The sequence below is a fragment of the Heterodontus francisci genome, chromosome 18, assembly GCF_036365525.1.
Source record: "Heterodontus francisci isolate sHetFra1 chromosome 18, sHetFra1.hap1, whole genome shotgun sequence".
Classification (NCBI taxonomy): domain Eukaryota; kingdom Metazoa; phylum Chordata; class Chondrichthyes; order Heterodontiformes; family Heterodontidae; genus Heterodontus; species Heterodontus francisci.
In genome coordinates, this window is record NC_090388.1 from 20,596,583 (window position 1) to 20,621,020 (window position 24,438).

Consider the following 24,438-nt stretch of genomic DNA (forward strand, 5'->3'; position numbering starts at 1 on the left):
TCTTTTTCAGTCCTCTGGTGAAAGAACTGAACAGTTACTGGAGGTTTCCTGAACCAAGGTCTTTCTTCACCTCTCAGGATTGCTCTGTTGTTCTTTCGGCTTGCCTCACCAGCTGAATAGCTTTATCTAGGGTGAGGTCTTCTTTAGACTGCAAAAAATGTGATTGGGACTCATCAGCAATACCCACAACAATGTAATCTTTTCTCAATTCTGCTTTAAGGTCTCCATACTCACATCCTTCAGCTAGTCTGCAAAGGTCAATGATAAAAGCATTGACTGCTTCACCCGGTTTCTGGGCCCTTTTGTTGAATCTTGCTCTTTCTAAAATCTTATTACTCTGCAAATTGAAATAAGAATCAAAAGCTTTTAAAACTTTGTCGAATTTGGCAGCTACCTCATTTAGACCTTGTCTGGTAATTACATAATCAGTTATAGCCCCAATAGAATATAACAGTATATTCACTTGCTCTGCTTCAGACTGGCTGTCTAACTTGGATGCAATTCTGTATCTGAGAAACCTTTTTCTCCATAAGACCCAGTTTTGAATCTGATTGCGTCCCTCTTCACTTTGGAAACTCTCCGGCATTCCCATTTTTTGATCCATGTTGCTTTATTTCATAGACTTTTTTTAGAGTGTTCTCCTTTAAGAAGCTCTGTTTTTTTCTAGGCTAGCTTGCTTTAATGGAGTGTCACAGATGCTCTCGAGTGTCCCCTGCTGTTTTTAATAGGCTGCTTTAGGGTTTTCCCCTTTGCTTGAGCACTTCACTTTCTTTGTTTATTCAGGCTTGGCTTGCCTTAATGGAGTTGACACAGCTGTTTGAGAGTTCCCTGCTGTTTTAATAAACTGTTCCAGGGTTTTCCCCTTTCTTTGAGAACTTCAGTTTATTTGCTTTTCTGCAGGCTTGGCTGCCTTAATAGAGTATCCCTGCTGTGTTTGGGGGGGGTTTCTCATACTTTTCAGTAGTTCACATGCATTTTGGGGGTTTCCTGCTCTTCATCTTTGTCTTCAGCCCAGATGAAGGATTGGGGTTTTCCCCATTCTTTTTCTAGCATGATGCCTTCAGAAAATTACTTTAAGCCTTTCAAAGGCTTTTAACATGATTCCTCGACTGTTGGCACTGTAACTCACCAGATCGATGGAATTGATTTGCAGGTAACCACGCTTCTGTTCTGTGCAGCAGCCTGTCTTTCACCACAGCTATGGAGCTTCTTCCAGCCTCTTCTCGAGATCTTCAGTTTTTTTGGTGATTTTCTCCAGGTCTGGCCTTTTCAACTAGTTGCTTCAAAGTTTTCTTCTGGGTGTACGATAGTAAGAACTTCTGTTGTTTTCGATCCCACTGCTGCTACCATAATATATGTTTGTTCGGTACGCTATCATCTTATTTAATCTATCCAGAGAGATTCTTAGTCTGTAGTAGTTAAACATTAATCTTCATTACATTGTAACTATTTACACTCCACACTACCATGTGTGACTCCTCCAAAAGCCACGCTGCATCTATTCTCGAGTCTGTCTCACATGTGATCTCTTACATCATCATGGTAGGAGGTATTCTTTACTCACTCTGAAGATTAACCCTTTATGACCCTTATGCTACAACTCTGTTGTCAATCACAAATCTATCTAACTCAGCCTTGAATGTATTCAATGACCCAGCCTCTACTGCTCTCTGATGAAGTGAATTCCACAGGTTAACAACCCTCTGAGAGAAAAAATTTCTCCTCATCTTCGTCTTAAATGGGAGACCCCTTATTTTTGAACTGTGTCCCCTAGTTCTAGTCGTGCCCATAAGAGGAAACATCCTTCCAGCATCCATCCTGACAAGTCCCCTCGGGATTGTATATGCTTCAATAAGATCACCTCTCAATCTTCAAAACTCCAATGGGTGTAGGCCCAAAGTGTTCAACCTTTCCTCATAATATAACCCTTTCATCCCAGGAATTAGTTGAGTGAACCTTCTCGGAACTGCTTCTAATGCAATTATATTCTTTCTTGAGTAAAGAGACCAAAACTGTATATAGTACTTCAGATGTGGTCTCACTAAGGCCCTGTACAGCTGTTGTAAAACTTCCCTACTTTTAGATACTTTCAGTTAGATAGATTCTTGATTGACAAGAGAGTTGTAGTATAAGGGTCTGAAAGGGTTAATCTTGAGAGTGTGTAAAGAATACCTCTTACCATGATGATGTAAGAGATCACATGTGAGAGAGACTCGAGAATCGATACCCCTTGCAATAAACAACAACATTCCATTTGCCTTCCGAATCACTTGTTGTGCCTGCATACTAACTTCTTGTGATTCATGTGCCAGGACACCTAGATCCCTCTGAACTGCAGAGTTCTGCAGTCTCTCTCCATTTAAATAATATTCTGCTTTTCTATTGTTCCTGCCAAAGTGGACAAGTTCACATTTTCACACATTGTACTCCATCTGCCAGATTTTTGCCCACTCACTTAACCTATCTATATCCCTTTGTACACTCTTTATGTCCTCTTGACAACTTACCTTTCTACCTATCTTTGTGTCATCTATGCAGCTACCATAGATCCGATCCCTTCGACCAAGTCATTGATGTAAATTATAAATAGTTGAAACCCCAGAACTGATCCCTGTGGCACTCCGCTAGCCAACCCGAAAATGACCCATTTATCCCGAATTTCTCTTTCCTGTTAGCTAAACAACCCTCTATCCATGCTAATATGTTACCCCCTACACCATGAACTCTTATATAAAAGTAAAATACTGCGGATACTGGAAATCTGAAATAAAAACAGAAAGTGATGGAAATACTCAGCAGGTCTGGCAGCATCTGTGAAGAGAGAAACAGAGTTAACGTTTCAGGTCTGTGACCTATCACAGAACCATTAACTCTTATTTTGTGTAGTAACCTTTGATGTGGCACCTTATCGAATGCCTTTTGGAAATCCAAGTACACCACATGTACAGGTTCCCCTTTATCCACCTCTGCGTGTTACATCCTCAAAGAACTCTAATAAATTAGTCAAACACGACTTCCCTTTCATAAAACCATGTTGGCTCTGCCTGATTGCATTATGATTTTAATCCTTAATAAGGGATTCTAGCATTTTCCCTATGACAGATGTTAGGCTAACTGGCCTATAGTTTCCTGCTTTCTGTCTCCTTCCTTTTGTGAATAGGGATGTTACATTAGCTATTTTCCAATCCACTGGGACCTTTCCAGAATCTAGGGAATTTTGGATCACAACTCAAGCATCTACTTTCTGCACCCACTTCTTTTAAGACCCTAGGATGCAGGCCATCAGGTCCTGGAGGCTTGTCAGCCTTTAGCTCTAATAGCTTTCCCGGTACCTTTTCCCTGGTGATTGTGATTGTTTTAAGTTCTTCCCTCCCTTTAGCTCTTGCTTTTATGTATCTTTGGGATTTTTTTGTGTGTCTTGAACAGTGAAAAAATACATAAAATACCTGTTCAACGTTTCTGCCATTTCCTTATCACCCGTTATTAAGTACCCAGACTCACTCTCTAGAGGACCAACGCTCACTTGAGTTACTCTTTTCCTTTTTAAATACGTGTAGAAACTCATAATTTCTGATTTTATATTTCTAGCTAGCTTTCTCTCATACTCTAATTTCTCCCTTTTTTATCATTCTTTGCTGATTTTTAAAATCTGTCCAATCTTCTAATCTACCACTAATTTTTGCAGAATTGTACACTTTTTCTTGATACTATCTTTAACTTCCTTTGTTAGCCACATATGGTGCATCCTTCTCCTACAGTCTTTCTTTCTCACTGGAATATATCTTTGCTGAGAGACATGAAATATCTCCTTAAATGTCTTCCACAGCTTCTTTACTGTCCTATCTTTTAACCTAATTTCCCAGTTCACTTTGGCCAACTCTGTCTTTATATCCTTGTAATTGCCTTTATTTAAGTTTAATACACAGGTCTTAGACCCACACTTCTCACCCTCAAACTGAATATGAAATTCTATCATGTTATGATCACTGTTGCCTAGAGACTCCTTTACAATGAGGTCATTAATTAATTCTGCCTCATTGCACATTACCGGGTCTAGAATGGCCTGCTCCCTGGTTAGCACTAGAACGTACTGCTCTAAGAAATTGTCCCAAATACACTCTAAGAACATCTTCCAGGCTACCTTTGCCAATCTGATTTGTCAATCTATATGTATATTAAAATCACCCATGATATTGCAGTAACTTTCTTACAAGCCCCCATTATTTCTTCCTGTATACCCTGTCATACTGTGTAGCTGCTGTTAGAGGACCTATAAACTACTCCCACAAGTGACTTTCCTTTGCTATTTCTTATCCCTACCCAAACTGATTCTACATAGTGATCTTTTGAACTAAGGTCATCTCTCACTACTATGCTAATGTCACATATAATTAACAAAGCTACCCCACTACTTTTTCCTAGCTTCCCATCCCTCACAATGTCAAATGCCCTTGAATATTCAGGTCTCAGCCATGGTCACCTTGCACCCACATCTCTGTAATGGCTATCAGGTCATACATTTTTATTTCTATTTGTGCTATGTTACAAAAGGTTTTTATTTTTGTACTAAAATCTTAGACTTCTGTGTGTTTTTAAAAAAAGGGAAAAATGATTTTCAGTAGACTTGGACAACTGCAAAAAGCTTTTTTTTTGGATGTTGACTTTGTATGCAAGAATAGGAGAAGCAAGCAGTTTCAAGGAAATAGCAAGGGGGTTTGACCTCTCTTTGAGTGACAGAGGAGACACTGTACTGGACATGTGACCATTTTCAGGAAGGTTTTTTTTCACTTTGGACATGAAAAAAACCAGTGAGTTGGACAAGGAGCAGGCATTTGAAATCTTTGCTTTGACCTACCTGGAGCAAGAGAGGAAGAACCAGAAAAGTGTTACCTCTCTCTGTAAAGGAATCTTGAGAAGAAACGCTGCATTTTAAAGGTGGCAGATTCCTATTGCCTCCAGTCTTTAAGAATTCCTGCATCCAGAGTGGTTCCTGTTGCCTCCTGTGTTTTGAGAAATCCTGGAACCTGCAGAAAGCTTCTACTGCTAGACTGCTGTTTTTAAAAACCCAAGCAGACTGGTTGCTGCACCCCAGCTGAAAGATTTGTGTGATGCTTGCTGCAGACAAATTGCCTTGAAAGCCTACCAATCACAGACTGTTCATCAACCTCACCTGAAGAGACTTCGAGTGGCATCCAACTATTCAACTCTGGGACACTTCACCATACCAAAAACACGATAAACTCAATCATTTTTATTATTCCTTCTATTCCTAAGAAACAGCTGTAAACCAAAATTCCTTTGTCCATGGTTAACTGTTGTTTTTAATGTATGTGTGCGTGCATGAGGGCTAAGGAACTAATATATATAGATTTATCTCATTAGTAGTTAAGACCGATTATTTCCTTTCCAATAAACAGTTAATATTGTTGTTGTTGTTTAAAGAAAGCTGGTTTGGTGTGCTTTATTCTGGAGGACAAATCAAGTGTTAAATTTGGCTATTCCTTGGTAGGTGGGAAACTTTATTTGACATGCTATGACCTGTGGAGTAGTGGGACAGAATTAACAGTGCATTCCTCCTGTCTCCGTTTTAACAGCTAACAATTCATCCATTTTGTTACAAATGCTGCATGCATTCAGACACAGAACCTTCAGTTCTGTCTTTTTACCATTTTTGCAAACTCTGGCCTTATCTGCTGGTGCCTTATTAAGTTTGTACATTCTGTCCCTTCCTGCCACACTCTGCTTATCATTACCCATGTCACTATCCTGCACTACTGCCTTGTCCTTTCCCTTTAATTTACTATGCCTCCCTTCACTTGATCCTTCCCCCACCCCACTATTTAGTTTAAAATCCTCTCTACTGCCCTTGTTATACGACTCACCAGAACTCCGGTCCCAGCATGGTTCAGGTGAAGACCATCCCAACGGTACAGCTCCCACTTTCCCCAGTACTGGTGCCAGTGCCCAATGAATTGAAACCCATTTCTCCCACACCAATCTTTGAGCCATGCATTCAGCTCTCTAATCTTATCTACCCTACACCAATTTGCTTATGGCTCAGGTAGTAATCCAGAGATTATTACCTTTGTGGTTCTGCTTTTTAATTTAGCCCCTAGCTGCTCATAATTCCTTAGCAGAACCTCTCTCCCCGTCCTATCTATGTCATTGATACATGTTGATAGGAAGAATGAGGAGAGGCAATATAAAATAAAGGATACAATTCTAAAAGGGGGTGTAGGAGCAGAGGGATCTGGGGGTGAATGTGCACAAATCTTTGAATGTGGTAGGGCAGGTTAAGGCATAAGGGATCCTAGGCTTTATAAATAGAGGCATAGAGTACAAAAGCAAGGAAGTTATGGTAAACCTTTATAAAACACTGATTCAGCCTCACCTGGAGTATTGGGTCCATTTCTGGGCCTCACACTTTGGAAAAGCATTAGAGAGGGTGCAGAAAAGATTTACGAGAATGATTGCAGGGATGAGGGACTTCAGTTACATGGATAAGTTGAAGAAGCTGGGGCTGTTCTCCTTAGAGAAGAAAAGGTTGAGAGGAGATTTGACAAAGATGTTCAAAATCATGAGTGGTCTGGACAGAGTAGATAGAGAGAAACTGTTCTCATTGGAGGAAAGGTCGAGAACCACAGGTTACTGGTTTAAGGTGATTGGAAGAAGAACCAAGGGCGACACAAGGAAAAACTTTTTTATGCAACGGGTGGTTAGGATCTGGAATCCACTGCCTGAGAGTGTGGTGGAGGCAGATGCAATCATGGCTTTCAGAAGGGAAGTGGATAATTATCTGAATAGAAAAAAGGTTCAAGGCTATTGGGTAAAGGTGGGGACCTGGGACTAGCTGAATTGCTTTTGCAGAGAGCCAGCATAGAGAAGACAGGCCCAATGGCCTCCTTCTGTGCTGTATCCATTCTATTCTATCATTCTGTATCGCAATAATATGACATGTACCATTGCAGTTTATTGTCTGGTACAAAGCAATCCCTTGCTTGGTGCCACTCCTACCTTCCCAACACATTTCAGCCTCCTGAAGTATACAAATTTTAACTCAACTAAAATTCTACTCTCACATCTTGCACTAAGTCCATTCCCTTTTTAAAAGGTACTTCTCAGGACCTAGGAAAAGCTGGAAAGCCTGAATTTCATTGTCCATTCCAAATCGTCCTGAGAAATAATGATGGACCATCTTGAATTAACTATGGTTTGGAGAACTGGCTCATAAAAATCGAGCTTCCCAAAATGGCATTTGTTGTTCTTTGACCAACATTAATACTTGAATTCCAGCCCCCTCAGGAGCTGGTGAATCCTTTTCTCATGTGTTGAGGGGTATAGAATGAAGCAGAGCTCTTGTGTGCCCTGGCCAATATTTATCCTTTGGCCAACATCACTAAAACAGATTATCTAATAGTTATCCTACTGCGGTTTGGAGCAGCTTACTGTGTGCTGCTGCATTTCTTACATTACAACAGTGACTACACTTCAAGAGTACTTCATTGGCTGTTAAAGCACTTTGGCATGTCCTGAGGTGATGAAAGGCGCTATATAAATGCAAATCTTTCTTTTTTCACTACTTATTCAAAAGATATTCTGAGAAATTCACAAGGAAAAGAAATAAAGTATAGTGGAATCCTCCTACATTCAGTAACTCAAGACAGATAAAAATATTGCAGGTAATCAGATCTGCCTGTAATAGGATTGTGGTGTAATCAGTAACATCATAACAAGCAAAGCTTGTCACTATTTCAATCTGCAGTGAAATTTTAGCCCTTCCAGATCAGTAGGAATTCCTATACTCACTTGGAAAATTAATGGAATCTCCACACTTCTGTGATCATAAAAATACAATTTCTAATCCTAATCAAGACGGTTTTGTGCTGCTGTGCTTTTCAGACAACTTTTTTAAAACGTTGATAACAGCTGCAAAGAATTGTCTATTTTCTTTACATTGTCTGTCTGAGTGAGTTTCCTGCTTCCTCTTATTCTTCAATCTTCAGGAGCTCCAGAAATAGCACTGCTCTCAAAATGGGGGTCACAGGTTAATTTGTAATCTGTGATGTCTGCCGCCAGTTTGCATTGTTTTCCAACTGTATTCCTTCACCGTTGCTGGGTCAGAATCCTGGAACTCCCTACTAACAGTATTGTGGAAGTACTCTCGTCACATGGACTTCACCACCATTTCCCAAGGGTAGCTGGGGATACGCAATAAGTTCGGGCCTTGCCAGCAACAACAACATCCCGAAAAATGATGATCCAAAAACACCTACTGCCCAAGGTTAGCTCTCATCACTCCATTACAGAATCATTCAAAGAATCTTGCAGCACAGAAGGAGACCATTTCATCCATTGTGCTTGTGCTGTGAGGGAGAGGATCTCCTCCAGCAGTGACATATGGGGCAAGACATGTCCACCTAAGTATGGGCAGATGTATTCTGATTAGATGGAAATAATGGGAATACTTTCATACGATGTATTTCTTTGGCAATTGCAGCTTAACAACCCTGAATACAGAGGACACTGGTGCATAGATGACATCCAGCATCGCTATGCTGGAGGCTTACATTTGAAAGGCCAGCTTCAGTGGGAATTTAAGAATGTTTAACATTTACAAAGAAAGATTTTATTATTGCTGAAAAAGAGACATACTGCCGAAGCTTTTTGTCTTGCACTCATCAGAACAGATGCAAGAATGCCAAATTTCAAAGGGAACAACGATTTATACTGCAAGAGAAAAGGGTGCTGATTGATTGGCAAGTTGACTGTGATTGGTAGAGGTGTTGCCATGGAGAATACACCAGGGAACTATTGTTCCCCATGCTTTTAATTCAAAAAAGGCACAACATCTGGACATGTTCTTTTGGCCTGCAGAGGACAGGTCGCTGTGTATGAATAGCAACCGTAAGTGAGCCACATTACGAGCCCAACTGATAATCTTAAATTGGAAACACAGCAGAAAATTTCGGCACATTAAGTCCCAAAAACAGCAATGTCATAATGACCAGATAATCTGTTTTCAGTAATATTGGTTGAGGAATAAATATTGGCCAAGGCACGCAAGAACTCCCCTGCTCTTCTTCGAATACAATGGAATGGGATCGTCTACATCCACCTGAGAGGGCAGTTAGGTCATCACATCTGAAAGACGGTACAAATGTTCAGCGTCTTTCAGTACTACACTGAAGTGTTGACCTGCATTTCGAATATCACTAATCAAGTGTAGCATTAATCAAAATTAAGCAGAGCTTTCGAAAATAGCTAAATCCTTGTTGCACATGGGGGAATGGCAAATTAGAGCAATGCATAGCAGCACCAGCTCCTGCTGCTAACAAAAAGTGTTGCATTTTCGACTACTTCAGCTAATTGACGGCACTATAAATTGACCAGAATCACATTTCACAGTCTGGTTATTTAATTTCAGGTGATCTTCACCACTATTGTTGTAATGTTAAATCATCTGAACTTTGCCATTAACAAATTACTCTGTCATCCCAGCATGGTAGTAATTACTGTAATTGTGATAAAAGCACTGTAATTGTGATATTTGATTGTGCTACTGCACCTTATTGTTACTTTACAGTTGAGTTTCATATAAATGATTTTAACAAATTAATTATTTGGTCACATAAATGCTCATTTTATAATAAATATCATTACAATGAATCACATTTATCGAAACAGTAATTGTTCATTATATTCTTTCACTATAGGAAGGATATTAAATTGATGGAAATGGTACAGCACAGATTCACTAGATGTTGATAAGTGCTCTGTTTGATTTGTGATATTACAAATCTAGGCTGCCACTCCAGAACATGGAATGAGGGAATGTCACACTATCAGAGGTGCCATTTTTTGATGAGAGGTTCTATCTGTGCTCTCAAATGGACATAAAAGATCCCATGATTCAAAGAGGAGCAGGGGTCTTAGCCAATGTTTATCTTACAAATGCGAAGTTACAGTTATTAAGAAAGGTTCAAAAATTGTTTTCACTGGTTTGAAAGGCTAAAATGGGATTTTAGAGAATTTCAACATTATGGCAGACTTGAAAGGGTAAATAATGAAAAGCTGTTCCACAAGTTGATAAATCAGTAATAGGGGACCATAGAGTCAGGATCTTTTACTAAAAGAGTGAATGGGGATTCTAATTTTTATTCTCATTGTGCTTTAATAAAACAAAGAATGTTTTCGCTCTGGAGGCAGACACTTTACATCATTTAAAAGAGAACTGGAGAACTATTTGATACTGAATCTAAAAGAATATATAGGAAGAGAAATTAGATTGGTTAACTCCAGCTGACCCACTCGGAACTGGCTGAATGGTCTCCTGTGGCTTTTTAATGATCCTCTGGTTTTCTATTGATCAAGTGGCAGTCATTCTCCAGTTTCCAGTGATCCAGTCTGCAGCAGATGATATTCAAAACCAATCAAAGCTTCTGGACGCTGGATCTGAATCCTGGAACTGCAAGTGGGTCAAATATCATTGACTCTGCGCCGCTGTGTGGCCCGCAATTGGAACTGCAGGTGGACACCGCGCCGCCGTGTGGCCGGTGAAGGAACTACAGAGGACACAGCGCCGCAGTGCGGCCGGTGAAGGAACTACAGAGGACACAGCGCCGCAGTGCGGCCGGTAGTGGAACAGCAGACAGATACTGCGCCGCGGTGTGGTCAGTGCCGGAAATGCAGGAGGGCACAGCGCCGCCGTGTGGCCAGTCAAGGGAGTACAGAGGACACAGCGCTGCTGTGGGGCCGGTATTGAAACAGCAGACAGGCACAGCGCCGCGGTTTGACCGGTGCCGGAACTGCAGGAGGGCACAGCGCCGCGGTTTGACCGGTACCGGGACTGCAGGAGGGCACAGCGCCGCGGTTTGACCGGTGCCGGGACTGCAGGAGGGCACAGCGCCGCGGTTTGACCGGTACCGGGACTGCAGGAGGGCACAGCGCCGCGGTGTGACCGGTGCCGGGACTGCAGGAGGGCACAGCGCCGCGGTTTGACCGGTACCGGGACTGCAGGAGGGCACAGCGCCGCGGTTTGACCGGTACCGGGACTGCAGGAGGGCACAGCGCCGCGGTTTGACCGGTACCGGGACTGCAGGAGGGCACAGCGCCGCGGTTTGACCGGTGCCGGGACTGCAGGAGGGCACAGCGCCGCGGTGTGACCGGTGCCGGGACTGCAGGAGGGCACAGCGCCGCGGTTTGAGCGGTGCCGGGACTGCCGCCCCTCCCCCACTCCGACATGTGGCCGTGAGGCTCGGGCCCGACATTTCCGCAGTCAGTGAATCGCTTCAGTAAGCGCTTGGGAACCGGGAACGGGTGCAGTTTGTTCCGAATGAGTTGTGGCGACGATGATCACATGAGGCCTCAGGGACTGTGCTGAACCCCAGAGAGCGCGGCTTCGTACTCGGACTCAGGTAGGGGAGAGAGGCGGCGGCGGCAGCAGCAGCAGCAACAGAGGCCCCGGGCTTGGCCAGGCCGGGCCTTTATCAAGTGCGTGTGCGTCGCCTCGAGTCTCGGCTCGATGTGAAGTGCGGGGAATTGGGCTGTGAGCCCCGGCACTGAGGCCGGTTTTATTGACACGGTGCCGCCGATCCCGGAATGCGGAGCCCAGGGGCCGCCTTTGTCCGGGTGGCGGCGGCGGCAGGAGCTGGGGGGGGGCGGAAGCGGCCCGGGCCCCGGCTGGGCCCGGAGGTTGGAGTCGGTCTGAGAGCGGCAGGCCCGGGGGCGAGGGAGACGGGGAGGGAGCTGCTGCTCGAGGGAGATTCAAACTGTAAATCACCGGGAAAACAGTCAACAATTATTGTAAACAACTGGGAGACTAAATAATCTTCATCCTGGGAAAGGAGAGGCTGGGGAAATGTGAGCCTGTCCACTCTGCCAGCAAGAGTGTTTGTGAGATATTCTTTAAATGGAGAGAGATTTCAGAACTCAGGTACAGAGAGACCTGGCTGTCCTGCTACATGATTCACATAAAGTTAGTGTGTAATATTGTCGTCTATTGCAAGGGGAATGGAATATATAAGTAGAGATGTTTTGCTACACTTGTATAGGACATTGGTGAGACCACATCTAGAGTATTGTGTACAGTTTTGGTCTCCTTATTTGAGAAAGGATATAATTGCATTAGAAGCAGTTCAGCGAAGGTTCACTCGACTAATTCCTGGGATGAAGGGGTTATGTTTTGAGGAAAGGTTGGGTCTGTATCCATTGGTGTTTAGAAGAATGAGAGGTGATCTTATTGAAACATAAGATCATGAGGGGAATTGACAGGGTGGATGCTGGAAGGATGTTTTCCCTTATGGCAGAAACTGGAACTAGGGCACACGTTTTAAAAATGCCCTATCTACACCTTCTCCTTTGTTATCTGTTGCCCCACCCCTGCTTTACTTGCTTATAACCATTCACATTTCTAATATTCGCAAGTTCTGAAGAAGGGTCACTGACCTGAAACGTTGACTCGACTTCTCTCTCCACAGATGTTGCCATACCTGCTGAGTATTTCCAGCATTTCTTGTTTTTATTTTATATTAAAAATTAGGGGTCTCCCTTTTAATATGGAGATGAGGAGAAATGTTTTCTCAGGGTTGTTGAGCTGTGACATTCTCGTTGAATATTTTTAAGGCTGAGTTAGATTAACAACGGAGTCAAAGGGTAAAGTGGACAGACAGGAAAGTACAGTTGAGGCTACAGTCAGATCAGGCATGATCTTATCAAATGGTGGAACGGGCTTAAGGGGCCGAATAACCTACTCCTGCTCCTACTTCATATGCTCACCCTGCGGAGGTGGGAGGGAGAATCTGAATTATCTTCACCCTTGTGGTGCAGGAGACTGAATAATCTTCACCTATTTTGGTCCAGAGAATTCCAACTTGCAATAAAGGACAGACATTGGTGACTTTTTGATGTTCCACATTGCTGCTGAATGCTTTCACGCTTCTCTATCCTATATCTATATATTTGCAGAATCCATACTGCCTTTTATAAGGGCAAACTATTTGACAAAATAAATTACAATCCTGTGGAAGGAAGGCAGAGGACTGGACTAGGATGCTAGCTCTTTTAGGAGCTGGCACAGGAACGATGGACTTAAATGTTGGCCTTCTGTACAGTAAAATGCTATGATTCTCATTGCTAGGCCTCATTATATACTGAAATGTTGGAATTGAAACACACCAGTGCAGTGCTATATTACATATTTTACACCTAATTGTTATTTGGTCGTAGCTCCAGTTAAAATTTCCCAAACTATTCCTCACTTGAAGTATTTACTGCTTTGGAGCAGTTGTTTACAAAATAGTTACCAAAAAAAGCTGGAGTTTAAAATATGTATGTTATTGGATGTAATTTTCCAATTCACTTTTTTTTTCACTTGTACCTAAATCAAAGTAAATGCAGACTGAAAATGAGTTCACTTATTATTTTGAATAGTTTTGGCAGTGGAAAAACATAGCCAAGATGTTATAAAATTAAAGGTGGTGCAAATTAAACATACAACTTGGTAGTTGCACTTTAACAAAACTTGTGATGTACTAGCATCAACATTTATTTGTAGTTGAGTGTACTGCCACTTCCTATTTATCTTTGTGCGATATTGGTATCTTGAAGGTTAACATCAAGGTATTGTGGTTTTTCATGCAAGAAACAGGACTTGGTTTTTAACTAAAAGCAAAGTACTGCAGCTGCTGGAAATCTAAAATAAAAGCAAAGTTCTGGAAATATTCAGTGGGTCAGGCAGCATCTGTGAAGAGAGGAACATTTACTCTTTCTGTCTCCACAGATGCTGCCAGGCCTGCTGAGTATTTCCAGCACTTTCTGTTTTTACTTGGTTTTAACTGTTTGCAGTAAAAGCACATCTCATAGCTCCTTCCTGCCCTTTGGGTAAATGTTAGTTAGTTAGTTAGAGATACAGCACTGAAACAGGCTCTTCGGCCCACCGAGTCCGTGCCGACCATTAACCACCCATTTATACTAATCCTACACTATTCCCATATTCCTACCACATCCTCACCTGTCCCTATATTCCCCTCCCACCTACCTATACTAGGGGCAATTTATAGTGGCCAATTTACCTACCAACCTGCTAGTCTTTTGGCTGTGGGAGGAAACCGGAGCACCCGGAGGAAACCCACGCAGCAACAGGGAGAACTTGCAAACTCCACACAGGCAGTACCCAGAATTGAACCCAGGTCGCTGGAGCTGTGTGGCTGCGGTGCTAACCACTGCACCGCCCCTGTGTTCTGAACTAAATGAAAACTTAATACCAGAGTGCATTTGGAATGATTTAATTATTGACTAGTTTGACTTTGGGCTAATGGAAAGATGACTTAAGATCAGTTTCAGTGCAGCTGAAATTAGTAAAAATCTGGTACTAAATGTGCATGTTAGACAAAGCGTAGCATCCATGCCATTCTTCAGGCTGTAGGTATTTAAATATATGCTGAGAGATGTTAAAGGAGCTCAGTCTTATTAAGAGTACAGATTCATTCTGGAATGGTTCATTTTGAACACACAGTCCAGATGTTTAAACACATTTATCAATGAAATTGTAATTCCACACATTTTTGTCAGGCTGGTGAAGGGAATATTCTGTTGCTTTTATTTTGCAGTAGAGTGACTTACAATCTGACACATTTAGACCATGGGTAACAGAATTGCAGCTCATGAATCTACTAACAAAAATACAGGATGCTGGAAATGCACATCTGGTCAGTCGGCATCTGTAGAGAAGGCAGGTTAGCATTTTGAATAGGCTGTTCAGAGTTGAATGATAAACTGATTAATAAAAAGGTGATGGGGTGGGGCAACATGGATTTGGAAAAACAGCTACTGCAGTGGCTTACAGCTTGCTTCTTATCTAGAGGGTGGTGGGTGCCTGGAATGCTTTGCCAGCGGAGGTGGTAGACGCGGGCACGATAGCGTCTTTTAAGATGTATATAGACAGATACATGAATGGGCAGGAAGCAAGGAGATACAGACCCTCAGAAAATAGGCGACATGTTTAGATAGAGGATCTGGATCGGCGCAGGCTTGGAGGACCGAAGGGCCTGTTCCTGTGCTGGAATTTTCTTCTTTGTTCTAGTGTACAGAGGTGGCCTTCTCTTCATGGGAGAGGCCAAATCTCTTCTGCCGGTATGATCAAGCTGTCTAGGGTGGCATGCTGCCTTTCTACTGGGTATTAGCGACCTAGCTGTTGTTTGTAACAATCTGGCACCTTTTATACTTGTCTGTCACAGAAATTATCTTATTTATCAAATTCAGTTTTGTCACTTGCCGTAATGATCTGATGCCCACGACGCAGTTTAAGTTGTGATATTCGATAAGACTGTTCTTTCCCCTGGGGCCCTTGGGTCTTCCTTTAAATGAGGGGGCGACACACTTGTTTGTCCTTTCTGACAGAGTTGGTTGTAAGTGCTATCATATTCTAAGGCAGATTCACTCTGAGAGAAAAACTTATGGTTAGAGTGGAGAGAAGGTAATGTTTCACATCTAATGTGATTGGAGTAGATCAATGACCATTTGCAACAAATGATTAGACTGTTGAAAGAACTGATAGATTTACAAGACTGCTTGAATGGAAGCCTGCTCCTTTTATTTTTTTTTTAATTAACAAGGATTTCAACAGATAAATGCTTTTTATTTTTGAAAGCAGAGAAATCACAACAGAATATCAATTAAAAACAATTAACTTTTGTTGGCAAAATTTTTATCTTCTATGGGAAGAAATGGCTTATACCTTGTAAATTGTACATATGGAGGCTTGACATGCAAAATTAGGGACCGTATGATATACAGGATATTACACCAGCCTTCCTCTTAAATGTTATTTTGAATCAGCTGTTACATTGTTAATTTTATCTTTCTTTACCCTGCTTCCATTCTTTAGTTGGGAGGTGATGCAGCCACTCCATAACTCTGGCAGATCAACTACCCGATGGTTTGTCTTCATTGGGACTTAAGACTCCGAGTCACAGGTGGACAGTTGAAGCAAGTGCCATTCTAGCTATTAAGACAACTCAGTATTGTACAGGTGTTTTTTATATGGCTCTAGAACAGAAAGCTGTTGTATTGAGTAAGCTAACTATTATGGGTATGGAGTCTTGAACTTTGACCACATTTAAATTTTGTTTCACTTACAGTTTTGTATTATCAACTGGGTGTAAAAGATGGGAGCCAGGAAGTTAACAGAACCTACAGCAGTTCCAGATAAAGATGAAGGTTTTGATGGTAAGTTTATTTGCATTGTGATGCGTGTTGGTTAACTTTGAAAACTTTATTGTGGATTAGAAATTTTTGACATTTTAATTATGTTTGCACCCAATTTCTGCTCTGGGATCAAACCTTTGTTTAACACTGAATGAAAGGTTGTAATCCTGTAGTTTTCCAATCGGTGATGGAATCTCAGTTGTCCACGCTCCCATTCATCTGCATTCTCCATTATCTAAGAATTTTTGCAGCCAGTTGGAGACTGGTAATATTCTGGTCTGCCATCTTTTTTATTTCAGAATATTGACTGCTGACAAATTGTTGGAGAGTAACAGCTACTGTCTAATGCTGATCTTATAGCTGGGGTTGTGTCTTTCTTTTGGCCAACTCTTGGGTGTCTGGAGGTGCATGTGGGTATGTGCGGCTGTGAAATGGAAAATCTGCTGATCAGCTGTTGTAGTTGGTTTATCTTGCCAGCAGGCGTATGAACAAGTGCTGTTGGAGAGACTGAGGTGGACAGGTGAGGGAAGCAGGGCAATATACAGTGTACAATAATTTGGGATATCCTCTCCATTACGTAGAATGATCACAGTTCCACTGTACTCTGGGTTGTCAATTGTTTTGTTCTTCGTTTTAACAGTTGTCATAGGCTAGAAACAGAGTTGATATGCATACAATATAATTTATGCAAAGACTGTGTTCTTGGCCAGATGTAATTTTTGTTGGAAACAAATATTTGCAGAAGTACAAGCCTTACAAACAGCAGTTGGTAAAATGGCTATGAAGGAGCTTTTAAGTGTTCTTAGAAACTCTTCATGTCACTAAGATTTACAGGCAGTTTTCAGTGTGCGGCCTATTTCCATCAAGGACTTTTGGTTTCTCAAGGTTGGTCCTTTGTTGAGATCTGCTGTTTAAAGAACGGATCTTGTTGCCATGAGCACTTTTAAAAATCAGGTCTGAACTGTTCTGGTTAGCTAATGTTCTTTTGCTCTGTATGTTTCTGATGACTTGTTTTTCATAATGATTGGTGATGTTTTATTTGATTTTGGGATGTGTGATGTCCATTCTTTGGTGTCTTGAGAAGATATTGGTCAGTCTTTTTGAACCACTGAAGTCCTGGTGCTCCCAAGATGGTGTTGGGTAGGGAATTCCTGTGATAGTAAAGACATGGTGGTATACAAGTCAGGATCAGGTGTAAGTTAGAGAGGAGCTTGAGGTTGATGGCATTCCTGTTATCTTGCTGCTTTTACCATTCTTGGTGGTAGAGGTCTCAAGGTGCTGTCAAAGTAAGCTTGCTGAGCTACAGCGGTGTATCCTGTAGATGGTACATACTGGAACCTCATTGCATTGGTGCTGAAAGGGTGTATATTGAGCAGCCTCTCCTGTTTTGGATGACATTTAAGCTCCATAATTGTTGCAGCTGTACCCAACCAGGTGAGTAGGGTGTATTCAATCACATTTGCGATTTGATCGCAGAGAAGATGGGGAGAGGGTTTGAGGGTAACGGAAGTAAGCCACTCATTGCAGAGTACCTTGCGGTGATGTTACCTAGGATGTTAACGGTGACGGACTCAGCAATGATGATGCTAGTGAATCTCGGAGCTGGGTTTCTTGCTGGCGATGGTCGTTGCCTAGTACTTAATGTGGAAATGTTTATGGAACCTCCTTATGTTAGTTGTCTAAGTGCCCACCCCAGTTCTCGACTGCATGTGGTAGGATTATAGAGCTTGGCTCTTATCTGTTGCTGAGGAATCACATAGCTCTGTAGACTTACGCTTTTGGTATTTAGCACACATATGCCTGTTGTAGCTTCAATAAGTTGATGCCTCAGTTCTGTGATGAGCCTGGTATTGCTTGTGGTGCACACTTCTACATTTCCCATTGAACCATAATTTATCTACTAGCTTGATACTGATGAAAGTGTGAGGGGTGTGAGCAGTGTGAGATTGCAGATTGTGATGCACAGTTTTGTTGTCCAGTTTAGGGCTTCAGCATCTGTCCTAATTAGTATGGCTGCAGTGCCACACTACATGTTTTCATGAGCACTGAGTGTGGTTACTCCTACAGTGCTATAGTTGATAGACATGTAGGTTGGTGAAGATATCAAGTGGATTACACTCTCATGTTGGTTTCTTCATCTAATGGAGGTTCAGCTTAGCAGTGGTGATAACTCCAGCCCTCTCTTCCCCCCCCTCCCCCCCCCCCCCACCAAACCCCATTCATCCAGAGTATATTTTATACCCTTGTTTTCCTCTGTATCTCCTCGAAATGATGTTCAGGGTGGAGGTGTATAGATTTGACGGTTGGTGGGGAGAGGGGTAAGTGGTCAGTAGGAGGTCTCCTTGGTTCTATTTAACATGAAGCCATGACGTTTCATGGGATCAGGAGCTAATGTTGGGGAGTCCAGATCTAAGGGCATTCCTACCTGACTGTCTATCAATCTGGCCTCACCTCTGGTGGATCTGTTTTGCTGATGGCACAAAACAAAATATGTGCTTTAGGGTGTTTTGCTACGTTATAGATACTATAAAAATTCAGATTGTTGACATAACCAGGAGTGCTTGGAGGAGTCTGGGATATTGGGTATTATGTGAGAATGACTATGTTGGGTTGTTGTGTGACCACTCTGGGATTTTTTTTATTCATTCATGGGATGAATGGGCGTTTCTGGCTAGGCCAGCATTTATTGCCCATCCCTAATTGCCCTTGAGAAGGTGGTGGTGAGCTACCTTCTTGAACCGCTGCAGTCTATGTGAGTTAGGTATACCCACAGTGCTTTAGGAAGGGAGTTCCAGGATTTTGTCCCAGAGACAGTGAAGGAATGGCGATATAGTTCCAAGTCAGGATAGTGTGAGACTTGGAGGGGAGCTTGCAAGTGGTGCTGATCCCATGCATTTGCTTCCCTTGTCCTTCTAGTTGGTAGAGGTCGCGGGTTTGGAAATTACTATCTAAGGAGCCTTGGTGCGTTGCTGCAGTGCATCTTGTAGATGGTACACACTGCTGCCACTATGCATCAGTGGTGGAGCGAGTGAATGTTTGCGGATGGGGTGCCAATCAAGCGGGCTGCTTTGTCCTGGATGGTGTCGAGCTTCTTGAGTGCTGTTGGAGCTGCACCCATCCAGGCAAGTGGAGAGTATTCCATCACACTCCTGACTTGTGCCTTATAGATGGTGGACAGGCTTTGGGAGTCAGGAGGTGAGTTACTTGCCACAGGATTCCTAGCCTCTGACCTGCTCTTGTAGCCACGGTATTTATATGGCTAGCCCCCAGGATGTTGATAGTGGGGGATTCAGCGATGGTAATGCCATTGAATGTCATGGGGAGATGGTTAGATTCTCTCTTGTTGGAGATGGTCATTGCCCGGCACTTGTGTGATGCAAATGTTACTTGCCACTTATCAGCCCAAGCCTGGATATTGTCCAGGTCTTGCTGCATTTCTACACGGACTGCTTCTGTATCTGAGGAGTCGCAAGTGGTGCTTAACATTGTGCAATCATCAGTGAACATCCCCACTTCTGACCTTGTGATGAAGCAGCTGAAGATGGTTGGGCCTTGGACACTACCTAGAGGAACTCCTGCAGTGATGTCCTGGAGCTGAGATGATTGACCTCCAACAACCACAACCATCTTCCTTGGAGTTAGGTATGACTCCAACCAGCGAAGAGTTTTCCCCCTGATTCCCATTGACTCTAGTTTTGCTAGGGCTCCTTGTTGCCATACTCGGTCAAATATAGCTCTCAACTTAATGCACCAGTGTCCAAATACTAGTGACGGGGAAGTTTCTGAGTCTAGTGGAGGCTTATTGCTGTTAGATATGATTTATAATTGTTTCGCTACTGAGTGACTTGCTGTGCAATTTCAGAGGGTATTAAGAGTTGACCACATATTGTAATACAGGAGTCCTGTGCAGGCCAAACCATTTAGATGTGGCAACTTCCCTGAAGGACATTAATGAACTAGTTAGAATTTTTGGTGAAAATTCAGCAGCTTTGATCATTTTTCCTATGACTAGATTTATTAAATCTAAACTTGCAACAATTGAACTAAAGACGTCTATTTTACTAGTCCAGCCCCATGACCACTACAGTACCCTTATTCGAATACTGAGTCTGACAGTGTAAGGAGGCTGAATTGGTGCAAAGCTGATGTTGAAATCATCCCTGGTTTTCTGACTACATCACTTAAAAAGTTTCCTAACAGCCTTGTTAATTTCTTCAAGCCACGATGTCTGATTTTAGCCACAATTGCTCTTCAAACAAAAATACTAAATCAACAGAAGGATGCATGTTTTTATGATGTGGGTTTTGGTGGTGGTACTCCTTTAAATCTGAGTTTGTAAAAGCACTTCTTGGGAGTGGTAGTTTCATTTGTCATCTGCAAAGGGTGATTTCAAGACACTGTACAATATGTGCTGGAAGAGCTCATGTGTGGTAACCTGATCAGAAGATGGAGGCAAGTGAGAAAGGTCATTTACCTGAATTTGTTCTTTAAGAACGACCCTATTTCTTACCCCCGTCCCCCCACTCCATCCCCAAAATGGCACCAACAGTTTTACACAATTCCATCTGACTCTATTCTATGCCATTCTAAATTTGCTTTTTTCTAGTTTACAGCTTTAGTTTGAGAGTGTTCTGGATTTACCTTTGCTATTTTATATGCTCCTATCAGATTGCTTCCTTCCAAGGCCGACAAGCCTAACTTTCTCCCATCGTTCCTCACAATTTGGTCTTCTAAGGCTACAGTGCAGTCTTGTGGCTCTTCTCTCAACTGGTTCCATGGCTTGAATAACTTTCTTTTGTCTCGGGATTCAGAACAAGGCGTATGATCAAGGCCTGGTCTGAACAGAGCACTGTACAGTTTCAGCATGACATCCTCCGTCTCTTGTACTGTTTTAGATGTGTAGTTCAGTGTTTTGTTTGCTTTGTTGATTAAAGTTTTGCATATTTGATCCACCTCCTCAAGCTGAACTTCCCCTGCTGGTTTGGTGTCATTGGTAAATTTGATTAATTTGGATTAAGTTTCTGCAAGTTGTTAATATAAATTAGAAACAGAGATTCTAACAATGATTCTGCTCAGCACTTTCCCTCAGCCCCCCAACATTGACATAGCTCCTCCAGCAAGTGCTGACTGATACCTACCCTTCAACCAATTTCCTTTCTATTAGTAGGATGAGAATCCTTACTTTAAACATTGTTGCTTTTCAAGAGGAACTTTATCAAGTGTCTTTTGGAAATCAAGGTATACCATATATAGGGCCTTCCACAGCCCACTTGGGATGCTACTTTATTAAAAAACTTAAGGAGGTTGGTCAAGCAAGATTACCTTTCTGAATCTATGTTGGGTGCCGCTTACTAGGATATTGTAGAACAAGTAATTCTCAAGTTTATGCATGATCAGTTCAATTATTTTGTCTAGCATTGATATATGACTAATGGGCCTGTAGTTGCTTGGGTCTGTTTTGTCACTTTTTGAAAATGGACACTATGTTGGGCTATTTCTAATTTCTCAGGACCTCCCCAACACTTATTGACTTCTTCACTGATGCTCAGTGGTTCATAAATGTCATCTCTTGTGTCTCGTTGCTCTGTCCCAGGGGATTTATTTGTTGCGAGCCCGTTTAGCTTGTTTAGAGTTTCCACCTCATTTACGTCTCTCATTAATTTCACTTAGAATATTGCTATTTTAAGAAGACATATTCATTGCTTCCTTTAAGTATTCATTAGAGAAGACATCATTTAATGTATTAACTGGATTATAGTTATGCTCGTCCTCAGTTTAGTCCACATTGTCATTTTTAGGGCTCTCATTTCTTCTTATTACCCTCCTAAACTAAAAGAATTTGTTGTTTGTTGTGTTTTGTGACTGCATAATGCATTATCGCAGATCTATCTTGGCCTCTTTATCCTTTCGTCTTGTAGCTTTTTACTTCATATTTTTCTAATTAAATTGCTAATCCATCTGGGGTCAGGGATGCTTAGTGTATTAATCTTGGGTGTGCTTTTTAATCCTACATACTCCACATTGAGTCTTTAGAGGCTTTCCATCACCACTGAAGTATTAATTAAATGCCCCTAGTCATTGTGCTTAACTTCTTATTTCCTCAAAGTTAGCCTTTTAAAATAATGCTAGAAGCTATTCGTTATAATGAACCAGAGGACAGAAGGTAAATGTATTTTTTATATATATTTTATATATATATATATATATAGGAAGTGTCCACAACACACAAGCCGTTTAATGCACTAAATAAATCAATTGATGCATATCTGTATCCTGGCCTTGTTGTCTTTGAATCCCAGATCGTATTAAACTTGAGTATTTAGTGGTTGCTATCTCTGAAGGGTACTATAGCTTCCATCCCTGTATGTTATCTGTGTGACTTATTATTACCAAGCCTCTTGCCTGATGTACTAGGTCATGAAGCAGCCATTTGTTACATTTATCAACTTGGACTAGGAACCATTTGGCAGCAATCTGTTTGACTTCTGTTAATAACCTTTGTAGATCCTTTATTCTGGAAAAAGAAATTAAAGTGAAATTTTAATTGTCTACAGGCAAGGTAAATTGTATCCAAACTAGTAGCATCTAGTATTGTATTTGTCTCAACTTTCTATGCTGTTGGAAATCTAAATGTTAATGCGTGATTTGATTACTGAAGAAAAAGCCTTCAGAGACTTCCTTTCTTGTCAATTTGCAAAGTAGTTACAAAGAAATTCAGAACAAAATGTGCATGGATTGAAGTTTTGCCCTTAAAAAAATTATTACTGGCTGAAATGCAGTAGTTGAAGCAACTATAATGTTTTTATAAGAACATAAGAAATAGGAGCAGAAGTAGACCATGTGGCCCCTTGCGTCAGCTCCGCCATTCAATAATATCATGGCTGATCTGATCTTGGCCTCAACTTCATTTTCCTGCCTGTCCCCATAACCCTTGAACTTCCCTGTAGTTCAAAATTCTGTCTGGCTCAGCCTTGAATATATTCTGTGACTGCACCTCCTCAGGTCTCTGGGGTAGACAATTGTAAAGATTCCAGACTATCTGAGAGAAGAAATTCCTCCTCATCTCCGTCTTAAATGGGTGGCTCCTTCTGATATTATGCCTCCTAGTTCGAGGGGAAACGTCCTCTCAGCATCTACCCTGTCACGCCCTCTCAGAATCTTGTATGTTCCAATGCGATCACCTCTCATTATTCTGAACTCCAGTCTTTATAGGCCCAACCTGATCAACCTTGCTTCAGAAGCCAACCCCTTCATCCCAGGAATCAACCTAGTAAACTAGGGGCGGCGCAGTGGTTAGCGCCGCAGCCTCACAGCTCCAGGGACCCGGGTTCAATTCTGGGTACTGCCTGTGCGGAGTTTGCAAGTTCTCTCTGTGACCGTGTGGGTTTTCACCGGGTGCTCCGGTTTCCTCCCACAGCCAAAGACTTGCAGGTGGTAGGTAAATTGGCCATTGTAAATTGCCCCTAGTGTAGGTAGGTGTTAGGGAATATGGGATTACTGTAGGGTTAGTATAAATGGGTGGTTGTTGGTCGGCACAGACTCGGTGGGCTGAAGGGCCTGTTTCAGTGCTGTAATTCTAAATAAAAAAAATAAAATAAACTATTTCTGAACTGTCTCCAATGCAGGCATATTCCTCTTTAAGCAAGGAGATCAAATTGAAGTATTATGTTAATTTGTGTTTTATTGTGTCTCAGATCAAAAGTTTTGGAGCTCACGTATAAAAATGGTTCAGAGATCAAGTGCACCTGTATTAAGATGACCCCTGAAAATATGTATGCCATAAAAGGCCATTTGGACGGTTCTGTAGAAAAAAACCTTTCTTAGAACATATTGCATGGCTTCTGTTGTCGTGGAGATGTCTGTACTTCGAATGTGTAGTAACTATGTACTGAAGCAGGGCACTCCAGAACAAATTGGCCTTCTGACCTGAATAATTCGAAAGTCAATTTTGGAAAGTAGGTGTACTCTGGCTGCACAATATACTGTAATATTCAACTAAAAACTCTTTCTGATCTATATAGATTAATGTTGCACAAGGCAGTCCTTTTACCTACTAGACCATGGAGTGGGAGGCATACTTTAGTTCTAAATCCATTATTAGCTCCAAAACGTAAATAACCAGATTGCAGATTGGTAGGTAAATTGGTAGCTCTAGGTTAGAGGAAACTAACATGAAATGACTTTATTATTTTGACACACTTTGAAGAGACATTTGAAATGTGATATACACACTAG

General features: G+C 41.9%; 1 protein-coding gene across 4 annotated transcripts in view; it reads left to right on the forward strand.

The window, feature by feature from the left end:
* The first annotated feature begins 11,212 nt into the window (after positions 1-11,212).
* Positions 11,213-24,438, forward strand: part of scaf11 (SR-related CTD-associated factor 11) — a 101,741-nt gene continuing 88,515 nt past the window's right edge. Inside the window, exons 1-3 of one of the 4 annotated variants that reach the window (XM_068050385.1) lie at positions 11,213-11,414; positions 15,884-16,027; positions 16,137-16,224. In XM_068050385.1, the coding sequence (XP_067906486.1) occupies positions 16,164-16,224 (61 nt within the window). In that variant the 5' untranslated portion in view covers positions 11,213-11,414; positions 15,884-16,027; positions 16,137-16,163. The remainder of the gene's footprint in view (positions 11,415-15,883; positions 16,028-16,136; positions 16,225-24,438) is intronic. The other 3 variants (XM_068050384.1, XM_068050386.1, XM_068050383.1) reach the window with 3 other exon arrangements.